At 37.7% G+C, this 20,348-nt stretch overlaps 1 protein-coding gene across 12 annotated transcripts in view; it reads right to left on the reverse strand.

Annotated features, from left to right (window-relative positions):
- Positions 1-20,348, reverse strand: part of LOC134213490 (signal-induced proliferation-associated 1-like protein 1) — a 230,459-nt gene that overhangs the window by 119,081 nt on the left and 91,030 nt on the right. For 10 of the 12 annotated variants that reach the window (XM_062692586.1, XM_062692587.1, XM_062692585.1 and 7 more), the window contains one exon: positions 3,260-3,301. The exons of the other annotated variants lie outside the window; for them this stretch is intronic. In XM_062692586.1, coding sequence (XP_062548570.1) covers positions 3,260-3,299 — 40 coding nt within the window. In that variant the 5' untranslated portion in view covers positions 3,300-3,301. Of the gene's footprint in view, positions 1-3,259; positions 3,302-20,348 lie in introns of those variants that run through there. 12 annotated transcript variants of the gene reach the window in all.

Consider the following 20,348-nt stretch of genomic DNA (forward strand, 5'->3'; position numbering starts at 1 on the left):
CACGTTAGAGTTGAAAATTCGTATTTTGGTGCGTTCACTTATCTGCCTGTTTTTCCAGATATTTCTTAAACTCGCAAAGGCAGCCCTTGCTTTCTTGATCCGTGCGCCTATGTCGATCTTGGTACCGCCGTCTGACGCCATTTGGCTACCAAGATATTGGAAGCTTTCAACATTCTCCACTGGTTGCCCGGCTACTGTGAAACTGGAAGGAGTCACCGTGTTTACATCCAACGATTTGGTTTTGTTGACGTTGATGACTAAACCTGCCGAGGAGGAGCGATCGGCAAGGTCGTTGAGCTTACTCTGCATATCAGAGCGCCGTTGCTTTTAAAAGCAGGAGTCAAAAGGTCAGAGGCTTTGGAGCCTGTCGAAAGGGGCCTTCCGAGCCTCTTGAAAAGAGCCTTCCGAGGGTTTTAGAGGAAAGATAAAAAAAAAAGAAAGTTTAAAAAAGGCTCAAAAGAATGCTCTTTAAAGAAAATTTCCAAATCTCTTAAAATTAGGCTTCCGGGTCACTTGAAAGGAGCCCTCAGGAGGTCACTTTTTGATTAAAATTGTAATTTATCCGCCATTACGCATTTTTGTCCGAGGTACACCCTGGGCCCGACGAAGGTACTCCAGTGGGAGATGTTATGCTAATAATAATAATAAGAAGAAATGATTTTTGGTTGTCTGGTCCTAAACACAGCATGATAATGGTTAAAATCGAACGACTTCGGTGAACCGGGCAAGTAGTCAGACAGGCAGGCAATGACCGGTTCACGTGATCTGACGGGTACGAAAAGACAAAGTGTGTGAACTTTATGGTTGACCTGTGGCTATAATACTTGGTCTAGTCATTTAGCCGTATGATAAATTAACTATTTAAAACTAACCTGTTGTAAGAATAATTAGTAATATTCCATTTAATTCCACCACGTTGTAATCTTCACAGATACATATTTCGACCTCAATGAAGCGAACTCTAGTAGAAACATTTGCATGACTAAACATAATGGATGAAAACTTTAAAACTCAATAATAGTGTATGAAATAGGAATACAGTAATATACCGATTTTATCATCCCCTTGTTGAATTTTGGGGTGATAAAATAGGAAATGTGACGAAAATAAAAAAAAACGATTTTTTAAATTATTTCACAAAACATGAATCAGTTTATGCCTTGGAAATGTAAAATGCGTGAACGATTTCTTGTCGAAAAGGTCTAAAAAATCCTTTACAGGTACTCAGAAATGATTTATAATAAACTACAGGCGGTCAAAGTTATTTCATGAAGATCATTGTTCAAATTGATCAAAATCGGGCCGAAAACGTGAGAAAATCGGGACGTCATAAATCGAGAAAATCGGGACGTGATAAAATCGAAGGTAGACAAAATCAGGTCGACACTGTAGTCTTTTCGCCTTTTATTGATAAAGTTACGTTTACCCTTTAATTCAAGTCCATCACCAGTTCGCGTTCATTAGGTAGAGATCAAGTTACCGCATGTCAGGGATGTTAATTGTTTCGACGTGCCTCACAGCCGTCGTAATAACCAAGAATGTCTAGACCGGTACTGTGCAGGCCGGCCTGGAGTAAAGGCACCACTTTATGGAGTATGGACAGTATTTGCGAAAGAAAATTATTAGGCTCTTTTAGTGCCATGTCTTCACCTATCAAGTCGAAATACGTATCTGTAAAGATTACAATGTAATGGAATTAAATGGAGTAGTATTACCTGAACTCATTACTGAGTGGTGAAGTATTTGTGTTTTCGGAGCAAATTTTGTGATAATGGAATAATAAACTGTGGTAAGAAAATTTTACAATGGTTACGTTTTGAGATTGGGTTTTGTTTGAAATTTTAATATGAATTTGCGTTCGAATATACAACAGCATTTTCTTTCAAGCCTAATCGAAGTACCTCCACCCGATAACCTATCGGGATCGCTCGATAAATCACACTTGTTGATGAAGTTGACGCTACCAACGCTAGGAACAGAGCATCCACAACCGGATTGTTGTTTTTTGTTCAGCCAGCTTCAGGCTAGCTAATGGGCGATACCGTTTTGTTTTGCTTATTAAACTAGTTGCTCGAAGCCCCAGTATGGGACCAACGTGGATGGCGAACGAGTATGACAGAATCAAACAAACAAAAGTGTGTCAACGTACCCAACTAGGAAGTATACAATAATTATGTGCGAGCTCTGCAACGGAGCTGCATTGTGATTTTAGCACTGCATAGCAAATGGATGGAGGAAAGAAATATGTTTATTGTTTACGTTTCATTCCACGTGCCAGCGCAGGTATTTGTGTAAGTATTGTGCGTGAGTTGGGGTTTCCAGTTTCGGATTGCACTCACGGAAGAGCAGTTACTAGAGCATGACTCAATTAGTCAGAGGAGGCGACCCGGGAAACTCGGGCACCTGGATCGAGGGAATGTAAATTTCAATCAGATATGCTTATCTGGTAGAATCTGATTTGAAAAGGCAGCTCTGTCATTTGCGACTGATTGCAATTCAGTTTGTTGAATATATACAAAAGTAAAACGACCATAATATAGGGTAAAATGCCCAACAGTGGACCCCCTAGTAGCGAAATTTTGCTCTTCCTGGCATAAGGATTGGAAGTTTTCAACATATTAATTTTGCGTGATATCTAATATCAAGCTCTGCATCTCCTCTTTACGATACATACATAAATCACTCAAATACTTGACGTTATTCGTTGAAATTAACATTTTAAAGTCTGACTGAATTCGCCCTATAGTAGACCCCCTGGGGGTCCATAATTGGAAATTGCTTCCCTATAGTCGACACTTCATTTGATTTTTATGTTCCGTTTCGGGACGTTCTTCTTCCCTATTATGGACCCCCAAAATATTCCTATAATGGACACTCTTGTGTTTATTTTTTATAGAATTGTAAAAAATCATCTAATTTTACTTTCCATAGCATTTCCAATGCATGTAGTCAAATCATAGAACTGTAAGGTAGGTTCTCCCGATGGAATTTCATTGCAAAATGTTTTAATTGTGCTGAAATAATGCAAAAATGGCTGGAGGGTCCACTATTGGTTGGGGGTCCACTATTGGGCACTTTACCCTATTTCTTGAAAAATAATAATTTAGGGTTAATTGTTTTAGTTATCATTCGTGCTCGCACAAGCATATCACAAATTAAAAACAAAACTAAGTTTCATTCGTTTGTTTATTTGAAAAGATCGCCCTAAGAGACTAGCCGAGGCAAAAATTATCATGAATAATATGTATAAAATACTTACAACAGCTTAACGCTAAAATAGGCATAAATTTCTTGGACATACCTATAAAAAGAAAAAAGGCAATATATTAGTCTTAGTAATATAGTCAAGAATAGAGAATGTATTAAGCACAGCAAGAAAGATAATCAGGTTAAAAGGTCTATAAATCTAATTTTGCCACCAAAAATCCACTACCTATGTATAAATTGGAAGGATCATAAAAGAGGCACCTCAAACCGTAGAAAACAACTCGATACTTCACAGGAAAGTTGCGCAAAAAGTCGCACGACCTATACCAAAAACCGTCACAAATTATTATCCCATTGTCGCGCCAAACCCACGGGATTTCTTCTCACTTGCTTCCCCCACACAATTCCAACTCCGGACAGTGACAGTAACAGCAGCACCAGCAATTAGCTAATCTACGCGCGCTCAAAGCTGATTCTAATCGCATTTCACACGATTCATTGTCCGTTCTCAAGTCGTTCGTTCGTTTCAGTTATTTTTCTGGTTCGGGCTCTATCTAATACGGTTGCATCATCACTATTCCGCAGAAAAAAAAACTGTTGTGATGAAGACAGTCGTTATTTTGCCATTTCTTCGAAAAACATATTTATACCGAAAGGCTACCATTTCAATCCAAACTATACAGAAATTTATATCATCAGCATCCGAAAAATGTAGATATACTAAAACACCAATCAAATATTCAAACAGTAAATCTCCCAAATTTCCAATACAAGTTTCATTAACAGATAGATACTATTTTCTCCTGGATCAATTTCCAATTTGGTGGAAATCGCATGTCGGGTTCAAAAGTTACGGCAAAAAAAAGAGTATCTGACCAACAGAAAAGCAATATCAACACTAAGTGAATCGATTGGTCACATTTTCAAACTAAACAAACCTCCAGATGAGTGACAGAAGCGAAAAAAAGTGAATGGTGGCTTCGTGGAAGAGTCGGATTTTGCGGAACTCCGGAATTAATAATCGCTTCATCTCTGCTTTTTTTTATGTTCACGACATCGGCAAAGGGGTCACCGCGCCAGTAGTGTTAATTAGATCAGAAGAACGATAATGAACTAGGTTGGTCGGGTTACGGTTGGATTTTCCTGATCCTATTAAGGGTTTCGAGTTTCATGAATTATTTCAGCAAAACAATCTTAAAAACAACCGGAAAATGTAGATGATAATCTAGCCTCTGGGCAGGTTTAGTATGAGCCACTGAAAACAACCCCACGGTTGAACTCAAAATATGCGTTCCTGTCAAACACAAACAAAATAGTGAAAATGAATAGAATGACGAGACTTACACAAAAAATGGACATAAATCAGCAACCAGGGCAGACATTTTACGTTGCCTTATAACATCATGGTTGGCCTGATGAGGTAAATAAAAGTAAAGCTGGAAAAAAATCGGTCTACATTTACAACGTTGTTACGGAGATCCTGAAATATTTTCCGAGCCAAATCCATGCCGACTAATATAAAATCCGCACCATATCCGCGCGAAATGACTCACGAGACTCAAAACTAATTCTAGACAAATACCTACATATGAAATATCAATTTTTATTAAAAAAAAATTACTGAATGTTTTGTATTGAAGATTGTTTCCACAATATCACTGATTTTTAATTATTTTCAACTGCAACTTCACACATGTTTGTATCAAATGAAATATAGGACTAAGAAAATCGCTGTTAGTATTACAACCCTTCTAGATGGTCCTATTTTACCACCAGAAGAACATATTTAGGTAAACAAGAACTGAACAGTTAACTATTTCTGCTTTTAAGATGAGATTTGGATTTGGATATGATTTTTGTTCATCAAACTTTATATTCGGCACAAGATATATAGATATACAATGAATGATCCGGATAAATAATTGATTCCATAATTGATTATAAATAAACCTGGGAATAATAAAAAATCTGCCGAAACCGCCATTTCTTCCAAAGTAATAAATTATGCAACTTTGTTTTAATTATTGATCACTAGTGAAACTTGCGTAGAGAATAAGATATAAGACAATGCAACTTCGTTTTTTTGAACAAAACTTCTGTATAAAAATTATTTGAATACTTATCAAGAAACAAATAATATCAAATCTAACACGGTTTCTCAAAATCCGTTAATTTGCTAGTAAGAATTCTGAATTTGAATTTGAAGTGAACATATTTTCGGAAATTTCAGCAGAAATTACATAATTTGTGAAATCTCCAGCAAAAATTAGTCTGGCATTTATGCAGAAAATCCGGCTTCACTACTTGTGAGAAGTTTCTCTAGGAGTTCATGCAGATATTCCGACAACATTTTTAGCAAAAATTGATCTGCAGTTTTCCGATAGGAATTTCTGTGTCGTTCTTACTGGATTTTCAGCTGAAATCTCCGCGAATATCTGCAAAAATTACTCCGTGAATTCCTGCAGAAATTCAGAAGTTCTCCTGAAAATTGTTGCCATCCGCTTTCGGAACTGCTGCAAAAGTCGCTTCAGAAATTCTTATAAGACCAACTGTAGATATTCTTGCAAAACTTTCCCTGGGAATTTGTGCGGAGCTCATTCTAAAATTTGGTCGTAAATTGAAGTAAATTCTTCAAACACAATCTGCGGAAAATAATCAGAAACTACATGCGAAAACCGCAGGAGTTTATAGAAAGGTTTTTTTCTATAAACTCCTGCGGAAATAGCTTCGAATATATCTTCAGACGGAATTGGTAGGTGACTTCCTGTGGGATAAAAAACTTCCGGAGATGTTTTTGTTGAATTTAATTCGACAGCATGTGATTATGTGAATATCGGTACAGGAATTTCTAAGGAAATCATAACGTGAATTATTGCAAAAAAAAATTCTGTGCATACATTTGGAAATTCCTTTTTGAATTCCTATGGAAATCGGTATGGAAATTTCTGCATGTTTTCTTTGGTGAATTCCTGCGGACAACTTTCCGGGAATTCTTTCAAGGCAGTTTTCCTGCGGATTTTTTTTATAGTAATTACTGCGTTCACCTCTTCTATAATTTTGCGGAAATTCCTTCAAAAAATTATCTATGATTTTTCGCATTTTTAATGCATTAGAATCCTTGTAGTCGTTTTTTATTCAGATATTTCTCAAACTTAATGTTTGACCTCTTTAGATTGAGATACCGCTATTTAAACCCTTCGAGAAATGGGTTATACCAATTCTCAAAGGCGAGCCCCTCAATCAGTTCCGGCTTCAATAATAAATGGGAACTGATTCTGACCATGCATTGGTACTAAAGTTCAAACATATTTTTCCTTTTTCTTATGAGTTCGGAATTCGTTTTTGTACAGAGATCTGCTTTCATTGCGTTTGGCATTTCGGATTCTCACCTTTACACAGAGCTCTAATCAGTCAGAGGGTTCCACAGATCCACCAAATTCGAATCCGCTTCTTTACCAATTAATCAGCGATCTGGAACTGGGGATTCATGTCATCGGCTTCGAAACCAGCCTAAGATTGAGTTACTTTTTTATAATTTACTTCATTGACTCTATCCAAAAGGTGGGACATCTAAAAGCAAATTATAGTCATTCCATACTCTTCCGACCATCACTCACAAGTATTAACAAGCCATGATTGTAATCGACTGATTTGTGTTCAACGGAATGGGCTTTTTCGGCATGCAGTCTTTGAAGGGAAGCTGAATGATGTCTATTTAATCATCGCCGACGTTTCGGTGTTGGATTTACACCTTCTTCAAGGCCTATTTATTGCGTGTGGATAGTTTTAAACATGGACAGAAATAAACATCAACCAAAAACCAGGACTCACTTGATTACAAAATTCGTTGTCGGAATTCGTCGATCTGACAGTAATTGTCTATGTCTGAAATATGCATTACAATGACACGTAATATTGAATAAATGGTAAAAGATTAGCGAAAAAGGGGAGAAATCTATATCTTTTTTAGACTGTGTGAGACTTACAGTTTAACATTGGTGTTTTTAGAAAACACTGGAGGAGATTGTACCTCAGTATGTTAAACAGAACAGATTTTCTATGGCACAGGTCACTATTTGGTATATTGTCTACAGGCGGTTTGTTGACTGAGTTGGCGATATTGATGATGGTAGGTTTTTGCTCATCTGTCGTCCGTTTCGGGTACACGAAAAAAAAACCCGCAACTATTAACCCACACACCCCAACACAACAAACCGCCTGTAGACAATATACCGAATAGTGACCTGTGCCATAGAAAATCTGTCCTGTTTAACATACTGAGGTACAATCTTCTCCAGTGTTTTCTAAAAACACCAATGTTAAACTGTAAGTCTCACACAGTCTAAAAAAGATATAGAGTTCCCCCTTTTTTGCAAATCTTTTACCATTTATCCTATAGTACGTGTCATTGTAGTGCATATTGACAGTGAAAATTTGTCCGGAAGCGTAGAATTATAATAGGAATCGAATGGCGACTTCGAATTGAAAGGTTTATTTTTTCATAATAACGGTAAATAAAGCACAGTTAAGCCCCAAACGCAATACAACGGAAAGGCGACGGAAACGGAAAATTTGACAGTTAGCACATATATTTCCTGTCAAATTTTCCGTTTCCGTCGCCGTTCCGTTATATTGCGTTTGGGGCTTTACTTACAAAAATGCAGTCATCGACAAGATGATAGAATAAGGCAGACTTGCAGCTACCTAAACATATTTTACGTAGCCGAAAGAAAAATCTCTTGGCAGATGACGTCGGCTTCCGCACTTGCTGGCTGTGTGTAATCGAAGAAGTCGAACTTCTATGTGCAGGGAGACTATAGCGATTGGCGACCATATAACCATTGCATTTATGGGAGGAAATTCACCATCGTTAATTTCGAAGAAGAACTTCTCCAATCCAAGTCCGACTACTTTATTTCCAGAGAGAAGCGAGCACCTTCCATCACGGATTAGGAAAAATGTTGTTTTCCGTTTACTGCTACCTTTTTCGATAGTTTATGCTGCAAATCTCTCGTGTTTCAGGATGTGTTAGCAGCAAAAGATCAATTCAAAAAAGTAAATATTGCTGAAAATATTATTTTAAAGAATATATTGGTGGCTTCACAAAACAATGTTGTAAATTACTTAAGAAATTCCTCCAGGAATTCCTTCGCAAGTTCACCCAGAAATTGCTTTAGTCATTCAATCAAAATTCCTTCAGGAATCACATAGGAATTTCCTCCAGGTATTTCTTTGAAAATATCTCCATAGATTCCATCGGAAAATCCTCCGGATTTAATTTTAAAATTTCTTTGCTAAAACTTTAGAAAACATCTCAAGGAATTGTTTCGGAAATTCTTTTAGAGATGCATTTGGCGATTCCTTTACGATTTTTTTAAAGTTCCTTTAGGTGTTTGTTCGAAAATGTCTTGTGAAAATCCCTCGGAAATACCTTTATAAAATACTTTGCAGATTTCTTCAGATATTGGTTAAGTTTTCTATCGGAAATCTCTTTGAATTTTATTTCAGCTGTTTTTTTAAAGAAACTTAAGAAAACTTCTTAAGGAAATGTTCCGGAAATATGCTTGGGAATTTCTTCAGAAAATCCTTCAGAACTTCAGAACAGAACGAAAACTCCTTCAGGAAATGTGTTGATGCAAAAATATGAGATTGCTGGGTAAATGACGTTAGGCATAAGGACGTTAGGCATAAGGACGTTAGGCATAATACCTTTCTTATGTCGTGAGCTGTTTTTGGGGCAATTATACTTAACATCCTTTATGCCTAACGTCCTTATACCTGGTCGGGTGACCAACATCTAGTTTGTTCTAGTTTTTGACCAAAATCTAGTTTGCTTGGACCTAGAAGCCAAGGTACTGGTACTATAAATGTTAAACGGCCAAGTTATAGCCTATTCAGATTACGTCATTTATGATCATAAACATCATGATGTTCCGCTTTAACTAGCGTTCTATTACTGCTTTACTGTAAAAACCTTCGGAAAATGCTTCGGATATTTTTTTGAAATTCCTTGGGATTTTTTAGGAACTCATTCAGAAGTATCTTAAGGAAAACTTTAGAAAACACTTGGAGGAGTTTTTCCGGATATTTTGCTTTTAAGAATTCTTTGGAAATACTTCGAGAATACCTTTAGAAACTCCTTTGAAAAATCCATTCGGGAATCCTTCGGCTATTCTTTCAAGAATTCCTTTAGCAAAAATCCTTCACAAATGACTACACACTTTTTTTTTTGAAAATCCCTTCAGGTTAGGCACATTTCGGGAATTTCTTTAAAAAAAACATACCAAATATCGTCCGGAAATTCGTTTTGAAATTCCTCCGGGAATTCGATTTTTATCTTGGAAATTCCTGCAGACATAATTTAGAAAATTGCTAATCATTCTTATGGACACTCTTTTAGTGATTTCTTGAATAATTCCTTGGTAAACTGATCCCGAAATTCCTTCGGAAGTTCCTCCAGGAATTGCTTTGAAAAATCCTAAATAATTTAGTATTTTTAAATATTCCTAAAAAAAAAATCCGAGGGGATACTCAAAAGAATTTACAAAGCAATCCCTTATTGATTCCCCGAATAAATTCCTAGATTTTACCAAGAATAGCTTCGGAAATTCTCCAGGAATTCTGTAGAAAATGGCAAAACGCCTTTTGCGGAACAACGATCCATTAACGTTCACTACATTTTCAGTAGATTTGATTTGTATATTAAAATATTTTTAAGGATTTTTTTCATCTTTTGAGAGAATTTCACTCATGATTACAGGATATTAAAATTTCCGTGATTATATCACGAATTCCCTGATAATTCCAGGTTTTTTCCAGGTGGGGAGAAATTCCCTGATAATTCCAGGTTTTCCAGGTTTTTCCAGGTAGTAGACACTACTTTCACGTGGTGGGTGTTTCAGAGATACAAATTTTTGAAAAATAATGTTTTCCCATAGAGACACCGTGATATAATATAACCGATCCATTGTCTCGGTTGTGTCAATCCATCCCAGACCAAGGGAATTGTTTTGATGAGGAATGCCAGATTTCAATTACCGTTGATGAAATAATCGCTGCCTCGAAAATGGACACAAAACTGCAGGAACTAATCAAATGGTTACCTTTTCCTCCGCGACGATGGCCTAAGACATTTTTTTTATTGTCTTTATTAATGAGGTTTTCGGCCCTTGACCGGTTCACCTCATAGGCCTAAGACATTACTTAGATACAGGAAGATAAGTGATGGTCTGACTAGCGACGGTAGCTTACTTATGAAGGACCAAAGGATAGTGGTACCAAGGATTTTGCAGAACCGTATTCTACAACTTTCACATAACTCTCACTTACATAGGTGCATCATCTACGGAACAAAGATTGAGAACATAAGTATGGTGGACTCGTATGGATCAAATGGTAGATAAACAGCAAATAGTTTTGAATATTCTATATCTATCTAATATATATCTAATTAAATTTGACTGAATTTTACAAGCAAGCACATTTAGATTCCAACGAACAGTTAGATCGATTGAATGTTACGTTTATTTGAATGCTCCAAATATGTGCATGAAAAAACATTTAAAATCACAACATATTTTTAATCGTTACTGCGTGAAGTTTTTGCAAGATTCGGTTACCCTGAAAACCTTGTTTGTGACAATGGACATCAATTTTCTTCAGAAGAATTCTCAAATTTTTGTCGCTTGAACGGGATAACGATAAATTACACAATACACGGTACCATATGCTCCATTCCAAAATGAATTAGTTGAAAGGCAAAACCGCGCATTAATCAAAGCAATTCGAACGCCAACGCCAAATAAATGAATTAATGGGACAATTGGTATTAGTATAGTTTATATTTGAATGATAATACAGTTTTTATCATCGTTTGAATCAAACATTTGAAAAGTTATCGCCTGCGACAGCGTGCCTACTGCCTTCATTTGAAAAGTTATCAAATTGAAGAATGATTCAGCACAGCACTATTTGGGAACACCAATATTTTAATGGGTTAGCAGAAACAGAAGCGAACTCATATCATTAAAATTATTATTATTTCCCTGAATGCTATTAGGACGTATTCACCAATTACATAACGCTTTAGGAGGTGGGACTGTCTGAGCATTACGAACCATACAAATTTTGAAAACCATCCATTGAAGAAAAAAAACATTATGGTGTGGGGTTAAAAATTGTTAAATTAGGCGATATGTAATTTGTGAATTAGGGCGCTTCCACTATTTTTTTACCCGGTATTCAAAAGTTTTTGGTCTGCTCACTGCACTGTCCATAAAAACTGTGTACAAGGTTTTTGAGAAGTTGAATCTGTTTATATCCCAATTTAAATTCGCGTATACTTATTATGCTACTGTGCTTGAAACATAAAGTAGAACATTAGGAAAGGCGGAAAACTGAGCGATTTAAAATTCCAAATCTTATTCAATCGGTTAAATCCATTTGCGGGTTCTCTCGGAAACCACCAGAGCGGAGATACAGGCATCGTAAAAAAAACGAAACAATGATTCATTTCGGTTGTAAAATTAATCATTAATTAACATCAAGTTCGTCCAAAAATTGAATGTATATTTATTTTCATGAGACGGTTTTTTTATGAGCTGTAAAGTTTTCCAAATACAATCTACAATTTCGATCAAAAAATTACAAGTGATAGACGTCGCAAAGCGTAGCACATGAAGACTCAAAATACAAAAACCGTGCAATTGTAAATGAAAATAAAACAGTGAAAGCAACCGAACTGGTGGGCAGACACAACAATCAAATCAATTAAGGCTGTGGCTCTGGCATTCATTTGCAGGTTGCCACTTGGGATGAATCATCCCGCAACTGATTCAAGACTTGCGAAAAAGAAAAGCCCAAGCCAGGAATGTTGACCGAATAAGAAGTTGGACCAAAAGCGGGAAAAAACGACGATTCCCGCTCGGGACAAGTCAGTCATTGTTTTGATCCCACTTCATTTCGCGGATGGAGATGGAAAAAAATGTTGCAGAAGCTTGATCTCTGGGATGGGTCAATAGCCTGTCTGGCGCGCGCGAGCTCGCTCTCAATGATTATATTCTCCGGCCGCAGGATTATACATTTCGTGCGATAGACGTGATCTGAATGGAAATTCCAAACGATCCATAAAGCAGTATAATTCGGCAATCGCGAGGTGTGGCATCCGATCCGACCGATCGTCAGCACACGCGGGTAGGATCAACTTAAATTCATATTATTCTCGCTCGGTTTGCTGTACGCAGCAGTGATGAGAATTATAATAAAATGCTATAATTTATAATCCTACAAACATCATCAATCAAATACGTACTTCATAAACAACGCGCTGCTAATTATTGCAATTGCAATGAGAGTTCAAATGTTATCTGTCGGAATTACTACACTTCGTAGCGTATGAGCGAAGACCACCCATTCGAATCGCATAATCTCGGTCGGAGATTGGCCATGCACAGTGGTAGATTGAACAAAAAAAAAAGAAATTTTACATGAATGTTTTAATATGTTAATTGTCTGGAAAACGCTTCAATTGCATAAAACTCAAATAAAATAGAATATTTCGTCTTTATTTATTTTATTTTTTTTGGCGCTTCTAAATGGACGTTGCCAGGTTGCACCCAGCTTTAAAATATGTTCAAAACTTCAACAGATTCGTAAGGTTGAGGTTACATCTAATTTTGACTAACCAAGCTGGGGTTTATCTGTGCAGCATTTGAACATCTCGGGCAGCAGAAAAAAAGTACCATGAATGTTGTACTTGATTGTTGAGCAATTTTGCATTTCCTTTTTCCCATCGCACAGTGCCGAACCGCAGACATGTGGATCCATACCGTACCGGGTACATCGTGTCGTGCGTAATAAAATTCTGCACAAAACAACATTGCACACACTTCTTTGAGAAATTAAGGCCGGATAAAGGAAATATAAATTTTTCTCATCTTGTGCGGTAACCGACGAAAGCAAAAGTGTTCGCGGCTCCATTGGAGTCTGGGGTCTTAGATCTCGACTGTAGTTTTGGTGTCTTCTCGTAATTGTTGTAACGACGACGGCGACCGAAGACCTCCGGATATGCCATTGGAACGCTGCTGTTGGAGGCCGAAGTGCCGGTAGTAAAGCGAATTTTGCACACGGAAGAAGGCGTTACAGTGGAACCGATTGACACAAACATACGGTCCCCGGTTCGCTGGAACGGAAGCGGGGTGAAACGGCGACAGCGTTAATGAGTCGTTTTGTTATGCAGAATGATACATGAAGGATGTTGTTGGCGATGATGTTTTTGTGAAGTGCGTCAGATTACGCAAATATTGTGAAGATGCTGAAGATACGAAAATTATTAAATCAAATGATCTGTCGATCATGAATATAAAGATTTTATTCAGTCAGTCAAAAGCTAAAGAACATTCAATTTAATCTAGTTGAAATCTTGAGAATCAAAATTTCTGATGCAAATAGTTCATTCGTGATTCACAAACAAGAAAATGACGAGGGAAGTCTCATAATACAAATACAGATTTAAAGAAAAAATATGTTAAAAACCATTATGGAGTGTTGTACATAAATATTTTTGTGAAAGCCTTATGGTTTATTGGGATTCTAATTATGATTCCATTGGTTTATTTGGATTCTATTCATTATTCCATTGTAAATTCGCTTGTGATTCTATTCATAAATAACACAATGAGGGCGTCATATCTTTATTTAAAATATGATCAATATTCTATGGTTTCAGATATTCCATATACATAACGTGACAAACTGACACAACATTCTCCAATCTATTGTAAAAAGACTTCATCTCACATAGTCTCACATACCATACACACCATTGTTAAACCATTCTCGCTTAATTTTTCAAAAGGTCCTAAGTGACATTTTTTTCATGAATTAATTTGAGTACTGCAATCAAAAGCTTTCATGTTTTTCTGTTGATTGCGCTATTCAAATTAAATCATGAAAAAAATGTTACTTAAGTCCTTTTGAATAGTTAAGCGAGCATTCAACTAGCGAATCAGTATAACCATCGCAACGCTGCCAGTTCACACGTGTATGAGGGCTTCCGCAAGCAGCAAACAGGAAACACATTTGAATGCCGCTGTCGCACTCTGACTCCGATTCCGATAGACCTTAAACCTTTGTCGCCAGTCGACGGTAATGATCATTTTAGAGACCCCCGCCACCGGCTCGGCTGCTAACCATAAGCAGCGCAAACAAAGTCAATTTCATAGCATTAGTTTGCCTCAGGAAGGTGTTTTAATTTCGTAGGAGGAAGGGTGAGAGGTTTATGTAAAAACGCAAATTCACTCATGCCCCTTAGTATACGCGCCATGGGCAGTCTACAATTTTCCACACGCTATTTAAATAGCTTTGAAATTTATGAAAATTACTTTTTTGCTAACTATCCCCGCGTCTATCAGCATTTAGTACAAATATGAGGCGAGTTAATTTCTGCTCACTATAGGGGATGTCGGGATAATCTAACCAAGTCAATCATTTTTTGCTTTAGGATTTTAAATTTTAAACTAATAATTCTGTTAATTGCACTATTCAAGTCATTTTGGCAAGTAGGTATGTCATCTTTTTCGTTTGTAATTTAATGTATTATAGTTAAATTTAACAATTTCTTGCACAAAAAATACGTTTGGCTGAAGAAAAATTTGAGGCATTTCAGATCGATCCCTTAGGGTTAGGGCGAGGATGACGGCATTTGAATCGCATAAATTGTCGGAAACTGTACTCATCTGCAGGGTCTTTTGAAGAATTTGAATTAGTTTGGTTTATTCAACTTATACTGGATGATAATTATTCGAGCAATGGTTGTTGGTAACTTGTGACAAATCAACAACCAAAACTCATATATTTGTATAAGCTTCATGTCACGTCGCCACAGTGTCTGACTCAGCTCACAAATCCACCGTCAAAACCTTTTACCAGATAAGATAATCCGGCAGTTGGCTGAACTCGCCCCACTAATGCTTTCTTTCTAGTTTTGTTGATTCTTACCAACTTCTTTCCACATTAGTACACGCTCGAATGGACGCAAGATTCCGCGTAGCGGTGGCAACTAAAGCCACTAAATTCCACAAAACTCCGCGTAAGGTTTGTTTGTCTCGCACCACCAGACTTCTTCTGCTAACGGTGACAGATTTAATTACCCATCACGATCCCCGTCGGCTTTAGCCGGACACGGACCGGATAGTTTGTCTGCAACTCCGGCATCCACCATCCGCAGAAATGCGTCTCTTTCTCCGGCCACTCTGACCGCCCCGACAGCCAGCGCACACTTGACAAAATCGCACATTTTCTCCCAGTCACATCGTACAGAATAGTTGAGACAAATTAAAGTCATTAATTTATTAACAAGAATTCGTAGCTCTGTCCCAGAGAGCTGCCCGGCTCCGACTCCAACTGTGTGTGACGGTTTAAGTTTAAAATAATCCTTACTTTTCCTTCCTCGGCAGAAGCAGAAACATTCCCAACTAATGTACCAAGAAGCCCGAGATAGTGTACTGCGGGAATTGGCGGCTCGCCAACTAGCGCAGCAGGAGCAGCATATTTTACGTGCGAGTCAGAGATAATTATGAAAATGCAAAATTTCTCACGTCCTATTCGTGTGCAGTGCACAGTCTGCTAGTCGTCTGCATTGGATCTAGAATCTGGCATAGTTTCGGAAGACAGTTGCGGTACCTTCCAGCGGTTGTCTCCAGCCGGGTGGCAATGTGCCAAAAAAGGATGCTCACACGTGAGAATTTCCCCGTTGCCAAATTCAGTCATGCCGTAATGCTTCCGCTTCGGGGCGTGGAGTGAGGTTAAACCGAGTGGTAAAAGGTGCCAGAATAATCATGTCCATGCTATGCTTAATGGAGGAAAAGTTTCTTCCTGGAAACTTGCTGATGCGAATGCGGATGATGAGTGTCTTATTTCTTTTACTAAATGCGGTTGAGATCAGTTAGTAGAGTATTAAGCAAGCTGCAGAATTTCATATCACAGAATTTCTTGAGGAAATTCCAAAGAATTATTTAAATTAATTTCAAATACTATCCTTTCGCTTAGCTTGATTGACTGTACACTTTGTAGTTGCTAGTCAATAATTTTTAAGTCCAATAACGATGCCGACCACGTCAATTTAGGATTAAGAGAGACAAATTAGTTCGACACTCCGGGACACAACCGGGATATCCTCTACATCTCCGTGAACGCCACAGGAAAAAGATAGTTGGCATTTGTCTCTCCTAAGCAGCACAAGTCAAGTGAACCTGGTTGCAGCAACGTAATTGTGACTATCTGGTCATATATAAGATACTGTGACTCATGTGGAACATGTGCGTTGCCTTAGTAAACAGTTTGTATCTTTTTTCTAGATATCTACAAAAAAAATAAATCATGAACAATATTAGAGAAAAAGCGTATTCCATAGTCAAAACTGTCGATAAATAATGTCATTATTCGGCGAGTTAAGCGATGACATAAAAAAAACCGAAAATGTTCTTAAGAAATGTGAATTCTTCAGGGTATCCCTAGCAGCACACATGTTTCACATATGTTACTGTAACTCATATGTGACCAGATTTGGTCACAATCAAGTTGCTGCAACCATTTTTACCTGACTTGTGCTGCTGGGGATGTAATTTAAGCAGCCTGAGGATTCTGAGTAACAGTGTTGAAACATTTGTCAAATGCAACAAACTAGTACCTCTACATTACGCGTATTCAATTAGGGCTTGGAATTTGTTACATTCAATTTAAACATAGAAAAATAATAAAATGTTTCTTTTAAAGTTGTCATAATTTTATTTATTTATTAATGGAATTCGCAGAGTTGCAAAATCGTCTTTAAAATCCGTGTGTTTCTTTCAGCGCCTTTTTTTTTTGGATTCGGGGAGCAATCAAGAAATATTACGAAAGAATCCCGGGATTTTCCGGGTGTGCGACATTTTCTATCGATTCCCAGAACAAGAAAAAGTGCTGGGAAATGGACTCTCTAGTCCGAAAGAAAACACGAGCACACGGCCACTTAAGTTTTTACTTTCAAATCAATTCACTCATCACCGCGAAGCACAGTCAATCGCGAACTTATTGATTTTTTTCCGACCGCACAAAACATAACTAAACAACCGGATTCGCATCCGAAACGAAACACGTTCAATCGCGAACTCATTAATTTAATACTATGCCGAAGAAATTCCTGTGGAAAGTCTGAAGATGTTTTTCGTATTATATCCCGGGAAAATTCCAAAGAATTACTCGAGGGAATTCTAGGAATTTAAAAAAAAACTCCGAAGAATTCCAGGAGGAAAAATCTTTGAAATTTCCCGAGAAAAAATTTCGGAATTTTCCTGGGAATTACTTCGGAATTTTCTTGGGAAAATCTTAGAAAAAATCTTTGGAAATTCATCGGAATATCCTTCCGAAGTAGCTCGAAATTTAAATTGAAAAATTCTTTGTAATTTACTTGGGAAATGCTTCGGAATATCCTCGAATTTTTTTCGGAATTTCCTCGGGAAATTTTTTGGAACATCCTCGAGAAATGGTTTCCGTGAGAAATTCTTCGAAAATGCTTCGAGAAATTCTTCAGAATTTGCTCAGGAATTTTTTCGGAGATTTTCTTGGGAAACATTTCGGAGTTTCGTTGGAAAACGTTTCAAAATTTCCTTGGGGAATTCCTCGAATTTTTTTTTGTGATTCTTCAAATTTCCTTGGAAACTCTTTGGAATATTTCCCTAAAAATCTCCGGAGTTTCCTCGAAAAGTCGTCGCAATTTTCTCGGAAAATTCTTCGGAATTCTCTCAGAAAATTATTCGAACTGTTCTCAGGAAATTTTCTGGAACCTCCTACGGAAACTCTTCGGAATTTTATCGGAAGCTCTTCAAAATTTCCTCGCAATGAAAATTTTCAAAATTTTCGGAGGAATTCTTCGGAATTTCCTTGGAAATTTGTCTGGAACTTCCTGAAGAAATTCTTCGCAATTTTCTTGAAATATTCTTGGGAATTTTATCGAGATATATTTTGGAATTTCCTCAAGAAATCCTTCGGAATTTCCTTAGAAAATTCTTCAGAATTTTCCTGGGAATTTCTTCGGATTTTTTTTTTGGGATCGGGAAATCCTTCGGAATTTTTTCGGGATCAGGAAATCCTTCGGAATTTCCTCGGGATCGGGAAACCCTTCGGAATTTCCAGAAATCCTTCGGAATATTTTCAGGAAATAGTTCGGAATTTCCTTGGAAAATCTTTCGGAATTTCCTTGGGAAATCCTTCGGAATTTCCTTGGGAAATCCTTCGGAATTTCCTTGGGAAATCCTTCGGAATTTCTTTGTAAATCCTTCGGAATTTCCTTGGGAAATCCTTCGGAATTTCCTTGGGAAATCCTTCGGAATTTCCTTGGGCAATCCTTCGAATTTCCTCGGGAAATTCCTTCGAATTTCCTCGGGAAATCCTTCGAATTTCCTTGGGAAATCCTTCGGAATTTCCTTGGGAAATCCTTCGAATTTCCTTGGGAAATCCTTCGAATTTCCTTGGGAAATCCTTCGGAATTTCTTGGGAAATCCTTCGAATTTCCTTGGGAAATCCTTCGAATTTCCTTGGAAATCCTTCGGAATTTCCTTGGGAAATCCTTCGGAATTTCCTTGGGAAATCCTTCGAATTTCCTTGGGAAATCCTTCGAATTTCCTTGGGAAATCCTTCGAATTTCCTTGGGAAATCCTTCGAATTTCCTTGGGAAATCCTTCGGAATTTCCTTGGGAAATCCTTCGAATTTCCTTGGGAAATCCTTCGGAATTTCCTTGAAATCCTTCGAATTTCCTTGGGAAATCCTTCGAATTTCCTTGGAAATCCTTCGGAATTTCCTTGGGAAATCCTTCGAATTTCCTTGGGAAATCCTTCGAATTTCCTTGAAATCCTTCGAATTTCCTTGGGAAATCCTTCGAATTTCCTTGGGAAATCCTTCGGAATTTCCTTGGGAAATCCTTCGGAATTTCCTTGGGAAATCCTTCGGAATTTCCTTGGGAAATCCTTCGAATTTCCTTGGGAAATCCTTCGAATTTCCTTGAAATCCTTCGAATTTCCTTGGGAAATCCTTCGAATTTCCTTGGGAAATCCTTCGAATTTCCTTGGGAAATCCTTCGGAATTTCCTTGAAATCCTTCGGAATTTCCTTGGGAAATCCTTCGGAATTTCCTTGGGAAATCCTTCGAATTTCCTTGGAAATCCTTCGAATTTCCTTGGGAAATCCTTCGAATTTCCTTGAAATCCTTCGGAATTTCCTTGGGAAATCCTTCGAATTTCCTTGGGAAATCCTTCGGAATTTCCTTGGGAAATCCTTCGAATTTCCTTGGGAAATCCCTCGGAATTCCCTCGGTAAATCCTTCGGAATTTCCTTGGGAAATCCTTCGGAATTTCCTTGGGAAATCCTTCGGAATTTCCTTGGGAAATCCTTCGGAATTTCCTTGGGAAATCCTTCGGAATTTCCTTGGGAAATCCTTCGGAATTTCCTTGGGAAATTTTTCGGAAAATCCTTCGGAATTTCCTTGGGAAATCCTTCGGAATTTCCTTGGGAAATCCTTCGGAATTTCCGAGGAAAAATCCTTCGGAATTTCCTTGGAAATCCTTCGAATTTCCTTGGGAAATCCTTCGGAATTTCCTTGAAATCCTTCGAATTTCCTTGGGAAATCCTTCGAATTTCCTTGAAATCCCTCGGAATTTCCTTGGGAAATCCTTCGGATGTTCCTTGGAAATCCTTCGAATTTCCTTGGGAAATCCTTCGAATTTCCTTGGGAAATCCTTCGAATTTCCTTGGGAAATCCTTCGGAATTTCCTTGGAAATCCTTCGGAATTTCCTTGGGAAATCCTTCGAATTTCCTTGAAATCCTTCGGAATTTCCTTGGGAAATCCTTCGAATTTCCTTGGAAATCCTTCGGAATTTCCTTGGGAAATCCTTTGAATTTCCTTGGGAAATCCTTTGGAATTTCCTCGAAATCCTTCGAATTTCCTCGAAATCCTTCGAATTTCCTCAGGAAATCCTTCGAATTTCCTCGAAATCCTTCGGAATTTCCTCCGGAAATCCTTCGAATTTCCTCGAAATCCTTCGGAATTTCCTCGAAATCCTTCGGAATTTCCTCAGGAAATCCTTCGGAATTTCCTCGAAATCCTTCG

Source organism: Armigeres subalbatus, chromosome 2 (genome assembly GCF_024139115.2).
Source record: "Armigeres subalbatus isolate Guangzhou_Male chromosome 2, GZ_Asu_2, whole genome shotgun sequence".
NCBI lineage: Eukaryota > Metazoa > Arthropoda > Insecta > Diptera > Culicidae > Armigeres > Armigeres subalbatus.